Source organism: Podarcis vaucheri, assembly GCF_965113315.1.
Source record: "Podarcis vaucheri genome assembly, chromosome: 4".
NCBI lineage: Eukaryota > Metazoa > Chordata > Lepidosauria > Squamata > Lacertidae > Podarcis > Podarcis vaucheri.
The window spans coordinates 99320804-99341425 of record NC_138762.1 but is presented as its reverse complement, the minus strand read 5'-3'; the positions used below and the strand labels follow the sequence as shown (position 1 = coordinate 99341425).

The following is a 20622-nucleotide window of genomic DNA, read 5'->3' as shown; positions in this document are numbered from 1 at the left end:
CACTAATGAAATTAGACTGCTTTTTCAATATCTTATGGTTTAATAATGCTAGCAATATAAAATATAGAAAAAGTTTTTTTTTCTTTTGAAAACAGAAAAGCAGCTTGGAATTCATGGTGTTTGTGCTTTTTGCAGTGGGATTGTCATAGCAAGTGATGTTGCATCTAAGCAGCAGGGTTTTTTGTTTCATTTTTTTTTAACAATTAAGTTGAAAAATTTAACTGTTCAAGCAAAAGTCCAAATGGATCATCAGATTGAGTCAATTGTCTAAGTTATGTTTCAGTTCCTCAAAACAAAGGAAACTACAGAATACGATAAAAAAGAGATCAATAAAGAAGTTTGAAACCTACCAATACTGGTAGCGGGTGTCATGCACAAAACTGACCCTGGGTGTCATGCAATGATAGGTGGAAAAAGTGAATAAAGGGAAGAAACAGGTTAGCTGTTTAGAGTTAACATTCAAAGTGAGATCCAAGCATCCCCAAGATAAGCCAAAGTTAGTTAAATACAATTTCAAAGAGATCATTCATAGCTTCTTTGCTGTTTTAAAACAGTTCTTCTTATAGTCACTCAACACATTGTGCACATTAATCAAAATCCATATGGCAGAGCCTTTCTTTAGCATTTCCTTTCAGCAATGGGAACTCTTTAAAAAGCAATCACTTTGAATAGTCTAGGTTATCCAACAATGGTCTGTATCACGATCTACAACTCGCAGCTCTGTTTTAAGCCCCCAAAATGTACTACTAAGATAAACAAGATTACTTCAGAGCCAATATAGTTAATACTGCAGCCATGACAGACAGGAAATCTGTGCAGACAAGACTTGGCAGTAAGTCCCATTGGACTCAGTGGGACTTCCTTCCAAATATGCATAGCATTGAGCTACCCTCCATCATTTAAACAATTTGCTTTACGCACAGGTAAGATAAATCAGGGTGTTTTTTTTCTGCGTTTCACGTTCAAAGATAGTTTTTAGCTTGCAATGCCTATTCAGAAGGAAGCCCTATTGAATTTAATGGGACTTACTCCCAGGTAAGTGGGGTAAGGACTGCAGCCTAACAATGCAATTGCATAAATGTCTTCTCAAAACGAGATTGCACTGAGTTAAGCCGGACTTACTCCGAGCTATAGGATTGCAACCTAAAAGTATTAATACTCTACATTAACAAAGCTATTAAGTCTGCTTCACATTATACTCCTAAATACACTTACTAGAGAATAAGTCCCACAGAACACAACGGAATACACCTCCAAGTAAACATGCATAGGACTGTGCTGTTAGTATGGGTGGGTTTCATTTTTGACCGGACGCAGTGCCTGGCGTACCATTATATTTTTTGTATATTCTTTTGCATCTTTGCAATAACTCAGTGTTCCCTAGGGCCCTCGTAGTTAGGAGAAAATAGGCAGATGGGGGGGGGGAGGATCTGTATATGTAAAATGTTTTGAAATCCCAGCACGTCCTGCAGTTCCATATACACTACCTACAGCTAGCTAGCTAGCTATGAAAGACCTTGCCTTGAAGGAACAACCTCCAGTGAATAATTCAATATTTCTATTATCATGCTCAATTAAAAAACCCCCAAAGAAACGAGTATTTGACAAAAAATACTGCTGTTCCTTTGCAGATCATAAAGCAAACCAGGCACCAAATTACCAAATGACTATGCTGAAGGCATAGTAACTTTGCCTATAGCCCACAATCCATTTACTTTAATTCTTCTTACTGTGGAAGAATCAATGAAATGACTCTAGCATTTGTGGGCAGTGAATGGTAGCAGTAGTGGATCGTGCAGTATTGAAAAATGGAGACGGGAGCTACTCCGTATTTTTCACGTGGCTTGGTTTAAAAAACAACCACAACCTCATATGTATTTTCCCACATTCCCCCAAATAGAGGTTTTAGGAGTAAAAAATCCCATTTTCACATGGGACAGATATACAAATGTTAACTGGTGTTGTGTTCCTCTAGGTGCCCCTCTAGGCAAGCTCCTTCACATTATTATTTAGATCAGGGCAGTCCATTGTGCAGCCTAGGGGCTGCATGCAGCCCTTGAGGCCTTTTTTGGTGGCCCTCAGCAATATTTCATGCCCGCCTGCTGTCTTCCCAAAGGCAGATAAGTGGGGCACTGGGCTCCAGGAAGGAGGCATGAGGTGGGGTCTCTAGGTGGGGTCCTAGAGTCCTCCCGTCTCCTTCCCAAATCCTAGTTAGTGTTTTCCCAGCTTTGGGAAGGAGCTGGAAGGCTCTAGGGCCTGACCAGAGCCTCACATCTCCTTCCCAAAGCCTGAAGAAAGCTGGGGACTGTCAAATTTGGGCCTCACTCCCACCTCCCCTGCAACAAGGCAGTGAGCAGCCCGCAGGTTCATTGTTGAAGTACCCCACTTGGTATGAAACGTTGGACCACCCTGATTTAGATCACTGTAAAGGAGGCATACTCTGCTCAATAAATGAGAGGTATGGAAAAGTAAGCCATAGCATTTAAGGAAGCCCCTATCAGATTCAACAGAAAAGGGGCTGCCTATTGGGGGGTGGGGATATTGTTGAGGTGTGTGAGCCCCAATCACAAGCTGAAGCTGTTCATTGCCTCTTCAGAGAAGAAAACCTCAGGCATTGCTCCTCCCCCCTCTCAGCATCAGGGCTCACCTGCTGCCTACAACCCACTCCTTGCAGGAGCAGCAATGTTCTACTGATCACAGTCTTACTGCTTTCCCCAGGGATGAACAACACATGCACAGATAATGTCAGAATTGCATAAAGCTAAATTCCACTTAGTGGGAAGAGGTGAATGAGCACCGAAGAAAGCTGACCATGGTTTCTGTGTCTTCTTAATTTTTGTTTGCAAATGCAGAAAGCCACTTCTCTGTACTCCCCTCACTGAGAGGCTGCTCAAATGAGTCTGTGCAAGGGATGCATCTATTTTAATACACTCCTGTTTTCCTTGTGTTAGCAGCAGCAGACTTGCAGCCTTCTTACACCATGTGAGTATCAACTCTCTCATGGCATCTAACCTCCAATGGAGGATTTTGGAGAGGAGAAGTGTCTGTACTGCCTCTTTTCCCTCTCTTTGGCACATCACAAGATTGGCTCCAGGTTGTACCAGACACAAGCACTTCTCTCAATTGACACTTACACTGACAGGCAATGACTGGTGATTCCCCTTAGCTGGGAACAAAGTACAGGCCACATCTATATCTGAATTTTCAAGTCACTACATATTGGAGTTAAGTTGTGCCAAAAGGGGTAGAGTTCTGCAGCGACATATTAAAAGATCTTCCAGTCCAATTGTCTTTCTGGACGTCTTCACTAGTGTTTCATGTTGTTGCTTTTTGTTAGGGGTCACTACATTTTCCTACCTCTTTTCATTACGGAAACAAATGGCAAAATCATTTGTTACTGATCTTTTGTGGAAAGCTGCAGAAAATGGGTGCTTTCAAAGTTAATATAGTTTACTGGGCAAGATACCTCTGCACTGCAAAAAAACTCAAATACAGTGGTGCCTCGCAAGACGAAATTAATTTGTTCCGCAAGTCTCTTCGTCTTGCGTTTTTTTCGTCTTGCGATGCACGGTTTCCCATAGGAATGCATTGAAAATCAATTAATGCATTCCTAGGGAAACTTCTCCGCTGTCCGGGGCGATCTTAAAATGCTGGCGGGCGGCATTTTAAAATCGCCCCGGACAGCGGAAGACTTCTCCGCTGTCCGGGGCGATTTAAAAGCCCCTGGGAAGGCAGGCAGGGGGGACAAAGACTTTCGCCCCCTGCCCGCCTTCAGAAGGTGTCCCCGCCCCCCCTCCCCACTTCGGAACAGCTGCAAAAGACGTCCGGGGGAAGCGGGGAAGCGAAGCGCTTCGCTTCCCGCTTCCCCCGACGTCTTTTGCAGCAAGGGGCTGCAGGGAGATCGCTATCTCCCCCCAGCCCCTTGCGACCCTCCCCCGGCTGGAGAGGTGACACGCGCCTATGGCAGGAGCCTCCATAGGCGCACGTCACCTCTCCAGCTGGGAGAGCGCGCGGGGGGCTAAAGCAGCCCCCTGCGACCCTCCCCCGGCTGGAGAGGTGACACGCGCCTATGGCAGGAGCCTCCATAGGCGCGCGTCACCTCTCCAGCTGGGAGAGCACGCGGGGGGCTAAAGCAGACCCCTGCGACCCTCCCCCGGCTGGAGAGGTGACGCGCGCCTATGGCAGGAGCCTCCATAGGCGCGCGTCACCTCTCCAGCTGGGAGAGCACGCAGGGGGCTAAAGCAGCCCCCTGCGACCCTCCCCCGGCTGGAGAGGTGACGCGCGCCTATGGAGGCTCCTGCCCCGCTCGGGATGGCAGTCCCGGCAGGGCAGACAGCTCTGCGCCGCCATCCCGAGCGGGGCGGGACTTAGCGCCCCACTCGGGATGGTGGCGCAGATCTGCCTGCAGTCCCAGGACGGCAGACAGCTCTGCGCTGGCATCCAGAGCGGGGCGGGACTTAGCGCCCCGCTTGGGATGGCGGCGCAGATGTGCCTGCCGTCCCCGGACGGCAGACAGCTTTGCGCGGCCATCTGGAGCGGGGCGGCCTTCTCCCCCAGCTCCCGATGGCCGTGCAGAGCCCGCGCTGATCCCGGCACGGCAGACAGCTCTGCGCCGCCATCCCGAGCGGGGCGGGACTTCTCTGCTGTCCCGGGGAGATTTTAAAATGCTGGGGGTCGGCAGCGAACGCTTCGCTCCCGCCCGCCAGCATTTTAAGATCGCCCGGGGCAGCGGAGAAGTCTCCGCTGTCCCGGGAAGGCAGGCGGGGGGGGGGAGCAAAGACTTTTGCCCCCCGCCGGCCTTCAGAAGAGGTCCAGGACCTCTTCTGAAGGCCGGCTGTGGGCGAAAGTCTTTGCTCCTGACCGCCAGCAATTTAAAACAGGTCCCCGGAGATTTCCCTATGGGCTTTCGTCTTGCGAAGCAAGCCCATAGGGAAATTCGTCTTGCGAAGTGCCTCCGAAACAGAAAACCCTTTCGTCTTGCGGGTTTTCCGTCTTGCGAGGCATTCGTCTTGCGGGGTACCACTGTACAAAAATTTGCTGTAATGCAGGTGGATGCTATTCATGCAACTACTCTTTAGATCTGTGCCATTTTGTAAATACAGCTGCTGGAAATACCAGACAAAGGAGAACATCTTTAGCTCCTTCACAGATGTAATTCTTATTCCTGACTGCCCTCTAAGTAAAATAACATAAGGCAACAATTTTTTTTCAAAATGTAGAAAGAAACCTTTTCCAACAAAGAAGAATGAATAATCCCGAGAATGTTTTAGCAATAAATTGATACTGGGCACTATGAAATTTTCCTTTTCAGGTGTAACACTGAACCAGTTTAGTGCTAGATTCACCACCACCACTAGCAGCAAGCCTCGGGCTCTACACTCTCACCTTCTCTAGTGAACCGTGAGGAGAAGACTGAAAGCTTTGCCTTCTCTTTGCAGTCAAAACTGGGAGGGAACGCTGATTGGTTTAACCTGTAGTTTGTTCCAACAAGCCAGGATCGAACTGTGGTTCGTGCTCCTATCTTGCTTGAACAAACCACAGTTTGATCTAACCAAAGTCCCCAAAGTCCAGATGCAATCAAAAGCTCTGGTTTAAAACAGAAAGCAAAAGCTTCCAATCCACTCTCCTCTTTGGGCTTGCAAGAAGAACGAAGGGAAGGCAGGACTCCTCTAACCCAAGCTGCTCACCCACACAGTCATACTGTTTGGGGCTCTGACGGGCCACAGGTTCCTCATGCCTTGTTTAGCATTATGTCTGAACTAGGCCAAAGTTGGAGATCCCATAAGCATTGTTTTCTTTATAACAGCTTCTTCTAATGTTAAAAAGTATGTTTCGGAGGCATGCACATGCAAATCATAGCAGTAACAAAATTCATTGTATTCAAAAGACTGATAAGCATACCCACATGTAATTCAAGCACAGGTAAGTTAAGCTGCAGCTGGGATGCTCAGCCCAATTTACAGTTTTTGTTATGAGAGTGAAATGCAACAATAATGTAGCTTTAAGCACCATAAAAATTAACAGCTTGTATGTGCATGACAGCATCACACCCAAGCTGACATAGATTTTTCACTCTTTGTTTTTAATTATAGTTTGTAAAATATCGGCCCGTTTCAGACTTAACACTAAACCATGTTTAGCATGATGTGAGCCTCACACTCACAAGCTCCTCCTCCCTTCCTTTGTGAGGAAATGATTGGAAGCTTGTGAGTCCCATTTTAAACTAACTGGAGTTTATCATTACATCTGAACTGGGGTTGTCCAAATTCTATATCATTAATAAGGCAGGACCATAAACCTTACTTTTCTATAGTCAAAGCTTGAATTTCTTTTGAACTCTTTAATGTATGTGCATATATTTAACTGCACAGTGAAAACCTTCCAAAATTATACTAGGGGTTACATGTGGGTTGTCATTTTAAATTACTTCAAAACAATCACTCATCCATGTCTATCAATTAAATAGTGATACTGATGTTTGCCCAGGCACTGTAAACACTACAAACTTCAGAATCAAGCATTGATTCTGTCCCTGAGAAACTATCATATCTAGTTGTGCAGTGATCTTTCTTTCTGAGAAAGAAAATATATCCCTGTACTATATTATCTGAAATTATAGATGGTGCTTGCCAGTGCTAATGTGACATGCTGAAAGATCTTCCATCTCATTTTCCGTGAGTAAGTTACCATCTATAGCTAAGCACACTGAAGATCTCAGCAGCTATTCTGGTGACTAGGGGTTTTTCTAGCCGCTGCAATCTTTTACACATCTCTGCATCCGGTGTCATACTGCTCATGCGAGTAGACCACTCATGTGAGCAGTTAATTACAGTAATCTACCAGCTGCAATAACATGTGCATTGGCTTCAGTGTTCAAAGGGGCAAGGAAACTCTTATCTTATTAGGATTCCATTACCAATTAGAATAGCCCTGTTCAAGATTTCACACCGTACCACTAACTATTGTTTAAGTGGGTAGAGCAGAGCGGCACTCATGGGTCCTGCCTTCCCACGAGCCCCCGTTGTCCATGTACTGAGGAGGGAACACCTTGGGAGGGTAGTCTGGTTGCAGAGGGAGCCCAGGAACACACAGCAGGTTGCCCTCTCCAGCAGATGTCCACCAAAGCATGGACAGCAGGGAAAGTAGAAAATTCTCAGGAAGCCCTGTTCTCTGCCACTGCCTGATCCCACCTGTTGCCTCTGGGTAACTGTACAGAACATATGCTCTCCTTGCGCATGCGAATTAGCTGCAGAAAGGTATCGTCACCTTGGTTTTTTATAGCAATAGCGGAAAGAGTCTGAATATTAGCAAGCAGGTTGATGTTAAGTAGGAATTTCATTCTGCTTGAGAAATGTACAGGTAAGCCATGCAAGATATACTTGAAGGACAGAGGAAGTTAATTGCAAGTACTTAACATACTCCTCGTGAAACTGAATGCTTACTTTGTCCTTCAAGGCTCTTCTCATCAATTCCGAAAACACCTGTGCAAAGAGGTGTATTGCAGAACATGCTTCAAGCTGACAGAAAACAATGGAGACGAGAACAGACTGTGTTCTGTCCCAATGGGTTGTTGTGACACATATGAAGAAAGACCAAAAATAAGCAGTCCTGTAGATTGTTCACATTCAGTGTATTGGGTCCAGGCCTAGTCACCCTTAGATCAGACCCACCAAAATCTCCATGGGACTCACAAATTTCAATGGGTCTGTTCTAAGAATGAGTGGGTCTGGATCCAACCCAAAGCCTTTTGACCAGACTGACATGTTTCTGAAATCCTAATGCTCTTCAGAAGTAAAATATAATCCCACATAATATTTTTTTGGTCACAAAAGAGGTTAGAAAATGACGGATTTGTCCAAGTGAAAGCACAATGAATGTGATCACAAAGAGAGTGATCTCTGCTGCGGAGATTTAAAGAAACAAAACTAAACTCTCAAAATGACCTACCTGTTGGAATAAACGCTGCATGTTGCTGCAACTGTGCACTAGCAAGAGCCTGTTGGTAGTGCAAGAAACTGGGATTAAAAACAGCACTGGCCCCATTGCTTTTCTCAAGTGCTTGCCTCTTTGGTAAAGTGTGAAGAACACCAGGAGGAAAGGCCTGCAAATGGAATAATAAGAGTAGCAGTAGTAAGGTTGACAGAAGCTGTTAATAGGTTGTTCTGCTCTTAAAATATTACATTTGGTCGAAGATGCCTTGCCATGCACATTAGTTCAAAACAGGAACAATGTCAAATGGATGGCATTTTTTTGTTATTGATAGTAAATGCATGGCACAATTAAACTAAAATTATAGCACCACAACAATTAAACTGAAACGAAAACAACAAAAAAAAGCTTTTCAAGACTGAAGGGGTTTTTAAAGAAATCCAAAGTTCTTTCTTTAAATATGGCTAAAAATAGAAGAAGAAAAACAGCACTTGTCTTTCATAACATTTTAAAAAAAGTTAAATATCTTTGCACCGTTAACTATATTAATTAGCATAGAAGAAGCATCTTCAATTACAAAAGCAGGATGTTTAAAAAGCTTTTAAGGGAATATATTTGAAGATGAAACTGTGTTAGGAAAGGCGGAAAGTTGCTTTGCAATCACTACATGTGGAAATGAAATGGCTAAAATACGGAAATTATTTTTGTAAAATTAATAATACAAGAAAATTCAGTTAACATTAAAAATTATTTTGCATCTCGGAAAAGCTACATGCAAAGCAAAAGGTGAAAGGTCAAAGTACCAGGTCTACAGTTGCTTCGAGAGGTCGCTTCATTGCTTTGGCAGTCGACTGAGTCTTTTAATAACAGGCAGCGAGCACATGATGGCAGTGGGCCAATGGGATTCAAGCGAATTAACATACAGGTAAACAGCAAGCAGAGGTGCATCATGGGAACGGCATTGCATTGTGGATAGGTGAGAAGGAAAAAAATATTCTGAATGCAATATACAACATACAAAACACTAGGCATGCACAACAACAAAAATGTTTTGTTTTCTAAAGAAATGAATATTACATCTTGAATTAGTACCGAAGCAAAAAATGCATCTACTGTACCTTAGTTAAAAGCATATAAGAGAGTAAAATACAGATGTTTGAAATTTAGGAAAGTTGATTAAAACAGCAGCTTGCAGACACCCTTAAGCATTTATAAGCACCAGTAAGCTTGAATGCTACATAGGAAAGCATTATTTTAGGGGGGGGGAGGTGTTCCTAAAAGAATTTTTGATAAGTTAGTTATGCCATGTTAAAAAGCACAAGTTAATCTCCAAATGCTAACATTCAAATCTAAACAACTGAAAACGTTTTTTTTAAACGATTTAATGGAATGAGCACATAAGAGGTTTACCATGTTATTAGGAACAGATCTTCTATTAGCAAAGTGTAAAAATTTAAATCTGTTTTAATTTTAAAATCTATTTCTTTTTTTGGTGTATTTAGTAAATGTTATTTAGGATAATTAACTTATCAGCAAATTCAGCACGGGCCTTTTTCTTTTTCTATGCTGGCAACAACAGCTTAAAAGTTTTTTTCCAGTGAACTTACCGCACAAAGCAGAGAAAAACTGCACATTACTTTGAATTAGTACTTTCTATGTTGTTGTTTTTTCACCTTTAGTCAAATAATCTATATACCAAGTTTTAATAAAACATAGTAATGGAAAACACTGCTCATTACGAGTCAGAAGTTTTATGATCAAAGCAGAAATGGCAACACTGCACTGTATAATATTTTAAAGACATTACGTCCTGTGTAAGAACAAAAAGCATATGAAACTGCCTTCCACAAGGCCGTATCATTTATCCATCTACTCTGCTATTTTTTACCCTGTGTAGCAGTGGCTTTCCAGAGTCTTCTTTACCAGCCTTACTAATGCTGAACTGGAGGTTCTTGGGACCTCTTTCATACAAGTTTGGACCGTCAATATTTCAAAGTGACAAAGAGGGGTGGGCTTGACTACACCTCCAATAAATGTCTGTGAAGTTTTTCTTCTAAGCTAAAATTTTGAACTCTCATTTAGACTCTCAGCACAATAGGTTTCTCCTCTGGAGACAACGGTATTTGGGGGTCATATTTTCTTGTCGTGGCGCCACACTTGGAACAAGAAGAAAGCCTGATCTTTGCAGCATTGCCAGCACATAACTCTCCAAAGAGAATGGAGTCACTCAAAGGTCCTACTTATATACAAACAAAAAAAGGGAAGAGGCTCTGTAGGTACCAAGTTTGAGTCTGTGGATGCTTGGAAAGGGTTGTTGCTGCATTTGTACGACTGCATATGTTTATTCTTAGTACTTAAGAACGCTTAGAATGACATTTTAAGCAGCAATCAAAAAAAGTTGTGTGTGCATGTTTTGGAAACCCTCCGACCTTGCTTCTTAAGACAGCTGTCCCAGCAAGGGAGAGCTAAGAGCAGAAACAGGCTAAGATGTAATTAGTCAATGCACATGTTTGATGCACATCTGAATTTGTATTCTCATGCTCATCTGAGTCCACTGAAATGAATGTGTCTCTTCACAGAGGTGGAAATGCATAGCCATACCACTAGCTGTTGCGTACGACTGGTTGCACATGACAAGGTGTGGATCAAGGGCAATGATGGGCACAGAGGCTAAGAAACAAGTAAGGTAGCTTCTGGGCTTCTAATCCAAGATAAAATTATGTTCTTGACCCTAAGAAGGATATAACTGCTAGGCCAATGATTCTGCATTCCTATAGTCATCAATGGAACACACCATCCTTTTCAAATGTTCAGTTTGAACACTGGCTTATGTAAATTTAAAAGGAGGTGCAGTTTCTATGTGCTTCCGAGGCATTTTCGCTCTGAGCCGCATTTACACCCAAACCCTAAACTGCTTTTTAAGTTAAACAAACATCAGAATAACTGTGATGCTTTAAGATTATTCTGGTGTGCTGCGAACATACACTGAAGTGGGAGACATCCTCCTTTCTCCCTCTAAAACATGCGTATTCTTTGACCTTGAAATATTTCTGTTCTCTTCTTTGCAGAAGGTTGGCTTTCATTAAGTAAATTCTGTAGTGTGCTGTATTTCTCATACTGCATACATCAGAAGTCTGAAATATTTGCCCAGTGCCAGGAATGAGGACAACACCTCTTTGACCTGTGTGTGGAGTCAGCTTATCTTCCAGATAGGAAAATTCTGCTTCTACTGATACTAATTTGCTACCAATATAAAAGTTTTCAGGATGATAAGTACCCACATTCCAGAAGTAGTGAGAAAAATGTGAGGCAAAACCAGCTCTTTCAGCACTTCTGGAAAGATACTTTCTCTAGCCATCAGTATGACATTCCTGGCAGTCTTAAAAACAGCAGCAGAATGTGTCATGTGGTTAGCTCTATACGCACCTGAGCTCTTTCAGTGTACAGTGGGTACTTTCAGCATTCCTTTTTTAAAACTCAGTACAGTGCAATGAGCTTTTTCAGACGCCTGGGTGTACCTGCACAAACCCTTCTAAGCACTTAGGAGTTCTTGGAACTGTGCAAAAATGCTGTGGCAAGTCAGTGTATTAAGCTATCCTTCAACCTTCTGAGATAACAGTGTGTTCTTTTAATTTTTTACTTTAAAGAAAAATGAGGCGTCCGTTCAATCAATCATGGTGGTAACTGATGGCATTCCAAGGGCACTGAAGTCTGCCATGTCCAAGTTCAATCCCCATTTGGAAATTTTCTTTAGGAGATCTCAATTCACAAGATGCCACACTGGTTTGCGCATGTTCACCATGTTACCTCCACATCAAACTAGTCAGGTGAACAGACCCTAAATCAGGGGTAGGCAACCTAAGGCCCATGGGCCAGATGCGGCCCAATCGCCTTCTCAATCTGGCCCATGGGCAGTCCGAGAATCAGCATGTTTTTACATGAGTAGAATGTGTCCTTTTATTTAAAATGCATCTCTGGGTTATTTGTGGGGTCTGCCTTGTGTTTTTATATGAGTAGAATGTGTGCTTTTATTTAAAATGCATCTCTGGGTTATTTGTGGGGCCTGCCTGGTGTTTTTACATGAGTAGAAAGTGTGCTTTTATTAAAATTGCATCTCTGGGTTATTTGTGGGGCATAGGAATTCATTCATATTTTTTTTCAAAATATAGTCCAGCCCACCACATGGTCTAAGGGACGGTGGATCGGCCCACGGCTGAACAGGGTTGCTGGCCACTGCCCTAAATGCACATAAATTTAGGATTCTATTCTCTTCAGTCCTCAATACCTGCATATATAAAGCATTTTTTCCTCTTCTCCCTTGCTAGCTTTCATTTAACAAGTTTTATATCCTGCTTAATCAAAAAGCAACACTTCCAGTCACTAAGAAAACAGCAATCAACTTATCAGAGACTCCTATACAGCTACATCAAAACTATGGGTCCCAGAAACCACTATGCAAATCTTAACTGCATGTTGCTGTTTGACGAGCCTATCCAAATTTCTGAACATCCAAATAGACTCCTCACCCAGCCATTCCTAAAAAAAACCCGTCCTAAACGATGGCAAATAGGGCATTAAGTACGCTGTTCTCCAAAAGGATGCCTATTGTGCTAAAGGTACAAAGTGAAAAAGGACCTTGGATCACTGGATTATTTCGTTAGATCAGCATTCGTAAATTAATAGAAGACCATATTCTGGTAAAGGCTTTAAGCTAAATTACACTCTTAAAAGCAATGCTGGCTTCACAAAAGCAGTAATTACGGATCCTGCATTCTTGCACTTACCATCACTGTAGCAGCTGCAGCAGCTGCCTGGGCAGCCACTGCAGCCTGGTTGGCTTGGTGCTGAGCAGCTTTGATTTTGGCCTGCAAGTGAGCAGGAGGGTGAAAATATTTGCATTTCTCCCTCATGCAGCGCCCCTTTATGTAATCCATACAAACAGTTACGGTGTTGTCATTTGTATCAATCATTGTGCTGTCTGCAGGATGTGCAAAGCGGCAGTCAGTTTCGCCCCGCGCACAGTTTCCTCGCTGGAACTCCCTGCAAACCTGGTGCGCAAAACAATACTCATTATGCATACTAGATCAGGAGCGGTGGGGTGGGGTAGTTGCATATACTGAACAAGAGAAGACATTCAAAAATGTAACTCCCGAAGGCTCGAGACCAAATGACCTCCGGTGCTTTTCAAACCAAACTTCCAACTTCAACCTACAACCGCTTTGCAACTTATATATCTTCAGGCACACAGGTCTGGATCATAAGATAACGTAGGGCAAGGAAGTTCACTGAAGGAATGCTTCCTGTCTCCTCCTTCCCCCTTCAGCCACCTGCTTCCCCTGAAAAGACTTCCTTCTCTAGAAGCCGGTTTAAATAATGTGGCCTGGTGGCTCCTGGAGAAGAGGGGAATTGGCTAAAACGGGACTTGAATGCTAGGGTAAGTTATCAGAAGGAAGTTCACAGAAGGAAAATGTCTCATTCCTTCTTTTCACCCCCTCCCCAGCCCCCTGCCGCCCCCATGCCCCATGTCACATTGTTCAGGAAGAGCACCTGACCTTTCAGAGTAGAAGCCCAGGGGGCTGCAAGAGGGACAGGTGACTTTCCTTCCCTGAACTTTTAAGTTAATTTATCTCAGGATCCTCTCGCTTCAAATTAGCCCTTTCCCCATTTCCATCTCTGTTACATTGCCCTTTCCTCCTTCGCTGCAGGATAGTTTTCCTGCCATTGGCTCACCCCAACTTAGCGAAACTCACAACCCACAAGATGAAGACCAGCAGCCTAGATTTTCCTTCTACCTGCCTGCAATCAGCTTTGAGGCATTAGGAGAATTAGGTATTTTAACCCTTAATGCTTCCTCACAAATCTATAAAGTCGCCTAAGTGTGGTTAGAGATCTACAAGCACCTTCAAAAACACAAGCAAATTTTGCTCTTCTGCCCCTTGTTTATAGTGTCAGCAGAGCTGGTTAGTGGTAGGGGTCACACAGCAGCCGTATTGTCTGCCATCAGGAAGAGAGCAAAATGATGGAACCCTCGCTTCCGACTTAGCATAGAGCACTCCTGCTATCCCTCTGGCCCATTTTGTGCTAGTTGTCCTGTGTTACAAGGTTGGGAAAGTAGCTCCGCTTTACCAAAATACATTGTTTTCTTTTCATTCAAACTGGTAGGTTACTTAGGACAAGCAAACAATTGTGCATGTTTAGTTGGTAACAGACCTATAAATAGCTGGTGCGCAGAGTCTCTCCCTGGGTTTATGTTCCGGATTTATTAGGTCCTTTCCGTGTAAAACTGCTAACAGCCTCAAACCCACGCCATATAAAAACACAACAGCAGTAATATAATGATGTAATTACTTCTGTACTCCTGTTACTCTGAGCTGATCTCTGCTGTAGTATCTGCAATGCCTCTGCTCAGCGGTAACTAAGGTTAGGGAACTGCTTCACTGCACTAACCCCTCCCCCCCATTTTTCCAGAATCCTATCATACGAAATACGCATCAGCATAATGGTGCTCACCATACCTCTAGCTTATCGGTCCTGAGGAGTTTCTGGGTCGTGGTTGAACCAGGGACTGAGACAGGGGGGCTTCCAGGAACAATGACAGGCTGCGTGGGGACAATTTCAGTAGGAACTAATCCAACCCCAGGAGAGACGGGTGTTAAATATGGTGCAAAGCTAAGTGCTGTGTTGGATCCTATTGTTGGCCCTACAGGAAATGAGTGCTGAGGAAAGGGGGGGGGAGAGAGAGAGAGAGAGAGAGATGAAAAACAAACATGTAAATCCTATAGGCAAACATGGTTCTGTATTAAAAACAATAAGGGTCAAAATTGGTTTCAATTTCCATCCAGATACACCACTTTTTAGGAGAACCACAACTACACCGGCCAGCCTCCAGAACGCTGCTCCAGACTTTGCAGGGAACTTTGAAAAAAAGAATTTCTCTTGTTAAGATATAAACCGAGTCGACGTTCATGTGTCCAGAGCCTACAGTGATGGATAACTCACATTCCAGACAAACACTGCCGCAATAAACAGGTTCGTATCAAGGAAGCAGCTTGCCTGCAGAGAATTATGACAAAAGTCAATATGGTTCTACCCTGCATGGACTGTTTACAGCCTCCTCAGTATCTGAGTCTGGAGTTAGGCAATTTGCCAGGGGTGTGTGAGTGCAGGTGGGTGGGTTTTAATTACCGCATTTTTCGCCCCATTTAGGGCGCACCTAGTATTTTGGGGGGGAAATAAAGGGGGGAAAATTATTTTCCCCTCCCCCGGCGCGGGGGAAGCCCGAGCTTCCCCCGACCCCAGCCCCCAGAACAGGCTGCTCTCTGCAAGCCGTGGGAGCCCTCCCGCGGCTTGCGGAGAACTACCCGAAGCCACGGCGCGACTGCTTAGCGCGCCCAGGCTTCGGGATAGCGGCAGCTCTGCGCAAGCCGTGGGAGCCCGGCAGGAACTCCTGTGGGCTCCCAAGGCTTGCGGAGAGCTTCCTGAAGCCTGGAGAGTGAGAGGGGTCGGTGCGCACTCTCGCTCCCCAGGCTTCAGCGAAAGCCTGCATTCGCCCCATAGGACGCACACACATTTCCCCTTCATTTTTGGAGGGGGAAAAGTGCATCCTACAGGGTGAAAAATACGGTATTTCATTAAAAAGAAATAGTAAAATACAACCAAGCAGGTCCTTAAAAAAGTCAGTGTTCACTACAGAGTCAAACAATTGCCAGGTTGGAAAGAATATGCTGCTGAATTTGGCCAAAACAGGATGGGAGAACAGGGAAGCTTCCAGACATCTGAGCAGTTTCTTGAAGTGGGGGAATGATTTAACCATGTGAGACTGAAATATGTGGTTGTAGTTTGAAATTATGGACCTGAGGCTACTCAAAGAAAACATGGGATAGTATGTGTAATGTATGAGGGCTCACAATGCAAATAGATGGATGTTTCCAAACACATATCATTTCATTGTTTTTAAGTGACTCACCAGTCTGAAAAGCATTTGTGATTGTGTCTAGAATATATTACGTGCTGCTGAGGTAGCTTCCACTACAGGCCTCAGCCTCAGAGGAAAAACATGGCTTAGCCTCCATAAATTGGACCAAAAGGAATAACCAAAACAGACATTAAGAAGCAGAAAAATTGAAGTTCACATTTTATAACTGGCTCAATATGAGTTCTTAAGTCATTTTTGTGTGGGAGGATATATGAGTACTGCACATAAAGGCATAAGATAAAGATGGAAAAAGGCAGCACAACCAACCAGTAAATGGCTGGGTGATTTTACATCGGTAAAATTAACTAAACTATAAACCTGCAAATCCAGTTGAAGGCATATATTTGGAATGATCCTTCTGGAAAACTGTGAGGGGTACGCAATACTGTTTCAGGAAAAGGAAACCTGTGGTTATCCAGATAATGTTAACTCAAAATCCAAAACATTTCAGCCAGCATGACTTGCTCCCAAGTGTGACTGCAGAGTACAACCATCTGCATAACCCTTCTGAAGTCCAAAAAACAAATCTGAACCACGGTTTGTTATACATTATGGTATGGCCTACTTCTAGTTGGACTAAAGAAGGGTAAGTAGAAATTGTCAGTTACAGATTAGGAAATTCATAGGTATTATCTGAACCTATAAAGGAATAGCATGCACCTGAAACTGTGATGAGAAAAATGCTAAAGGACAATCAACAAGAATGCTAAACCAAAAGCTTGCAAGTTCATAATATGATTTCCACATTATAGGTTAAACTTTCAGAACAAAGCCATTCTAGAATAAGAACACCCCCAATAGCCCTGCCTTTAATGAAGAATGCATACAAATTATGGTATATAAAAATATTTTTATAAACTATCCAAATATAGCTCTACAGCTCAGACTTTCACTTATTGGCCTAATAATCAATAAGCTGCCTAGTCCTGAAACTGAAACGTTTCAAAACAGCTGCACAAATCTATTTATGTATATATCGATATAGATATATATGAATTTAATTTACAAAACCTAGATATATATCTATACACATATAGATATATATGAATTTAATTTACAAAACTGATCTAGGCATTTTATTTCAGAACTTCACAACAGCAATATTGTAATAACTACATAAGTTAAGGTGGAAATGTTAAAGTGCTTGAAAAGCGTTTGCCAGTTTATCTGGAAATGACTTGTAAAGGTAATAGAGACAGCTCTTTTGTTAAAGGTACTTACCATTGGCTGAAGAGGCGTTCCTGGAAACATAAATTGCATCTGCTGTGCAAGCATTGCTGCTGCAGTTTTCTGTTGGATCAGGTTGTTCCTTCCATTAATTTCTAGCTGCGTTTTCAAATGTGTTGGTGGATGAAGATATTTGCAGTTCTCCCTTGTGCAACGGCTCTGAAAAATGTGAAAATATTACTCAGTTCTGGAAATTTAACTATAGTCTGGTGTTATCACAAAAGCATCTGCAATGGTTGGCCTTTCTCCAAGGCATTACATCCCTATCCTAATAATACTGAGCATTCCATTGAAATCAATGGGAAGTACTTGTATGTAGCATATTTAGTATTGTGGTCTGATCACTAACAAACTTGCAAAATAATACTTCGGCAGTTAGGTGGAGCCTTGGTGCTGCTCTCTATGGATGGAATGAAGGGAGAAGTTGAAGGTTTAGGAGCATCATATCCAATGCAAAAAGGCAGAGGCATGCCCTGCTCTACTTCCAAACACACCCCATGACATATGCCACGATACTGGACGTAGTGCTCACAGAACTGCATTTCTCAGCCACACTCCAAGAGTTTCAATGGGGGAGACTCTAGAGCAGCAGTTCTCAACCTGTGGGTCCCCAGATGTTGTCGGACTACAACTCCCATCATCCCTGAGCTCTGGCCTTGCTAAGCTAGGGGTGATGGGAGTTGTAGTCCAACATCTGGGGACCCACAGGTTGAGAAAGGCTGCGCTAGAGTCTAGCTCCAGGCTCAATCCCACCTCAGGACACATCTCAGGGTGGGCTAATTACATTGCCAAGAGAGAGAGAAAAGGCCAATATAGAAAATAGGGACCACTTTTTATATGAGGCAGTAACTTGGCCATACAGAAGTGAGAAGGATGGGCTGTTAAGGCCTCTTAAAGACCCTCGAGTGCCCTGCAATTGAGAAGGGTCAAGAGGCATTCTCCCAGGACCAACCTTTGCTTGACACCATTCTCCTCCTTCCAGCAGATGTGATGAGAACTACCATGATTACAGTCTTCCATTCACCCACCCGCTTGGATATTCAATAAAGCTGCCGCCTACTTCATGAGATAAACCATAAATGTCCATACTATCTTAACTGACAGATATTCACAGTTCAAAAAGTAACAACGTACACATGACATAATGGGTTGGATCCAAAGGTCCAAAGCAGAACTCTCCACTCTTCCAGAAGCCAGTGAGATGTTGTGGTTAGAGAAACGGAGGTTCAAATTCCCACTTAACCCAGAAGCTCCTTAGGTGATCTCAGACAAGTCACTCTCTCTCTCTCTCTGTCTATATTATTTTATAGGGTTGTTGTGAGGACTAAATGAAGGGGGTGAGGAGAACCAGATATACTGCCCTGAGCTCATTGGAAGAAAGGTAGGATAGCAATGAATCATAGAATCATAGAGTTGGAAGAGACCACAAGGGCCATCGAGTCCAACCCCCTGCCAAGCAGGAAACACCATCAGAGCACTCCTGACATATGGTTTCTCCCTCCTCTATGTGACATCCTTTTATATATTTGAACATGGCTATCATATCACCCCTTAACCTCCTCTTCTCCAGGCTAAACATGCCCAGCTCCCTTAGCCATTCCTCATAAGGCATCATTTCCAGGCCTTTGACCATTTTGGTTGCCCTCCTCCTTTGGTTGCAATGTAGTAAATAAAGAAGTAGTAAAAATCTGCAGAGACCGCTGCTAAATTACAGCCCCCTCTGAAAACTTTAGAGCTGCTTCAGTTTACAGAAAGGCCACCTGGGATGTAACTCATTATGCCACATTTGAAATGTCTGATCTCAAAAGGAGAATGTTTTTGACAGCCCTTTGTTTTGATTTGTTCAACAATAAGAAACAGGCTTCATTTTAATGGCTGTGTGTAGAGAATCCTATCTCAGCTTAATAAGCTTTATATAAATGAGATATAAATGAGCTTTTTGTCTGTGCTTGCAGACCCTTCACAGCTTGGGGACTCAAACCAGGAAGTCTTTAATGAACCATGTTTTCTGTTTTGTGCAAACAGGGAAGCTATGGTTACCAGAACTGGGCCAAGACAGGATATTAAACCAAATTCAAACAGTGGATTAACATCCTGGCTGGTTCTGAAGTCAGGTTTCCCAGTTTGGGCAAAATGAGAAACAATGGTTAATTAGAGACTTAATGGTTTGAATGTCTGCACTGCAAAGAGAAGAGTGAAGGGACTGTGTGCACAACTAAAAAGGCCAAGATACAGTTGTTCAAACTGAGTCTTTCTATTTGATAAGAGTAAGGGATTCAATTTTTTTGTATGTAGACTTCCATTTGTTTTGTTACATTAGTCTCAGATTTCAATTTAACACAATTTTACATTTGATCAAGTTAAATAATAAAAAAATAGCATCCCTTCTTATACCCAGACAGAAAACCTGTTTGTTTTTTGTTTTGAAACTAGCGAGATTTTAACAGGGTGACATTTCCCCTAGAGATCACACACAGAGTGTCTCCAGTATCTTTCCTCTGATTCCCCCCACTCCTCTCTAGAACTACACAGTGCAGTTCTAACCTTACAAAATATCTGCTATTTTTACTTAAATCCATATATAATTGTTTATTACCTCCTACAAGCCTAAGCATAACACATTATTGACACTAAATAAATGTTTAGAAGCTGGAGCCCAATTTACTTTGCAAACTGCGAAGAAATCCTGTTACATACAGTAACGGAGGCATTTGGAAACCGAGGTTTGACTGTTTTGTGTAACTTAGCGTGTTTTTCTGTATTGTAATGTCTGCTGCATGATTTTAAATTTTTTTAAAAAAATAAATATTAAAGATTTTCTTGGTTTACAAAAGCACGTGCATCGTCTCTTTTTCAGGTTGTGTTTTCTACAGATCAGTTACATTTGTTGTGAGACTTTAGTGTTGAATAACATGGGAAGAAAGGAGGGGGGAAGAGACCCATACACTAAAGTAGAAGAATATAAGCTTTACCACCCCACCCAACCCTTGTATAATGTTTGTGATGGAAGAAGTCTTCTATCTGGTCAGGTGAAAGTCGGTTTATAACAGTCACTGGGGAACCCTAACTGACAGCTGGGAAGGGGCTGGAGAAGGAACTCTCAGTATGAAAAAGAAGGAGAGAAGGTCTGCAAATTCTGGTTGGTGGTAGAATTCTTAGTTGGACAGTGTGATTGGCTGGAGCTGGATGTGGGGTGGAGTCAGAAGAAATGCATATATGGCTAGGTGCTAGTCAGGATAAATCAATATAGGTTAGTGCTTGGTCCTTGTGGTGGACAGCCAGAAGAATACGAAAAACAGATCCTATGCTTGAATACGTGACCGAACAAGGGCTTTTGCCAAAGTCCTCAGTTACATTGTTAGTAAGGCTTAACTGGAGTGGAGTCAAATACCAAGGCAGAAGATTTTTTTTTTTTTTTTATTTTTATAATATTTTTTATTAGTTTTACAAAAGTTTTTATAACAAACAAACACAAAAAGAAAAACAAACAA

The 20622-nt window shown here is 42.9% G+C and overlaps 1 protein-coding gene and 1 long non-coding RNA gene across 15 annotated transcripts in view; one reads left to right on the top strand and one right to left on the bottom strand.

Moving 5' to 3' along the window:
* The window catches only part of MBNL2 (muscleblind like splicing regulator 2), an 87769-nt gene that overhangs the window by 23542 nt on the left and 43605 nt on the right, over positions 1 to 20622 (bottom strand). For 3 of the 14 annotated variants that reach the window (XM_082218778.1, XM_082218784.1, XM_082218785.1), the window contains exons 3-8: positions 17126 to 17290; positions 14445 to 14645; positions 12714 to 12977; positions 8733 to 8786; positions 7948 to 8101; positions 351 to 386 (exon numbers count right to left, since the gene is read on the bottom strand). In XM_082218778.1, coding sequence (XP_082074904.1) covers positions 351 to 386; positions 7948 to 8101; positions 8733 to 8786; positions 12714 to 12977; positions 14445 to 14645; positions 17126 to 17290 — 874 coding nt within the window. The remainder of the gene's footprint in view (positions 1 to 350; positions 387 to 7947; positions 8102 to 8732; positions 8787 to 12713; positions 12978 to 14444; positions 14646 to 17125; positions 17291 to 20622) is intronic. The other 11 variants (XM_082218787.1, XM_082218786.1, XM_082218790.1 and 8 more) reach the window with 8 other exon arrangements.
* Positions 8793 to 10179, top strand: LOC309530241. Its single transcript, XR_014218717.1, has 2 exons — positions 8793 to 10074; positions 10146 to 10179. It is a non-coding gene; the product is annotated as an uncharacterized lncRNA (long non-coding RNA).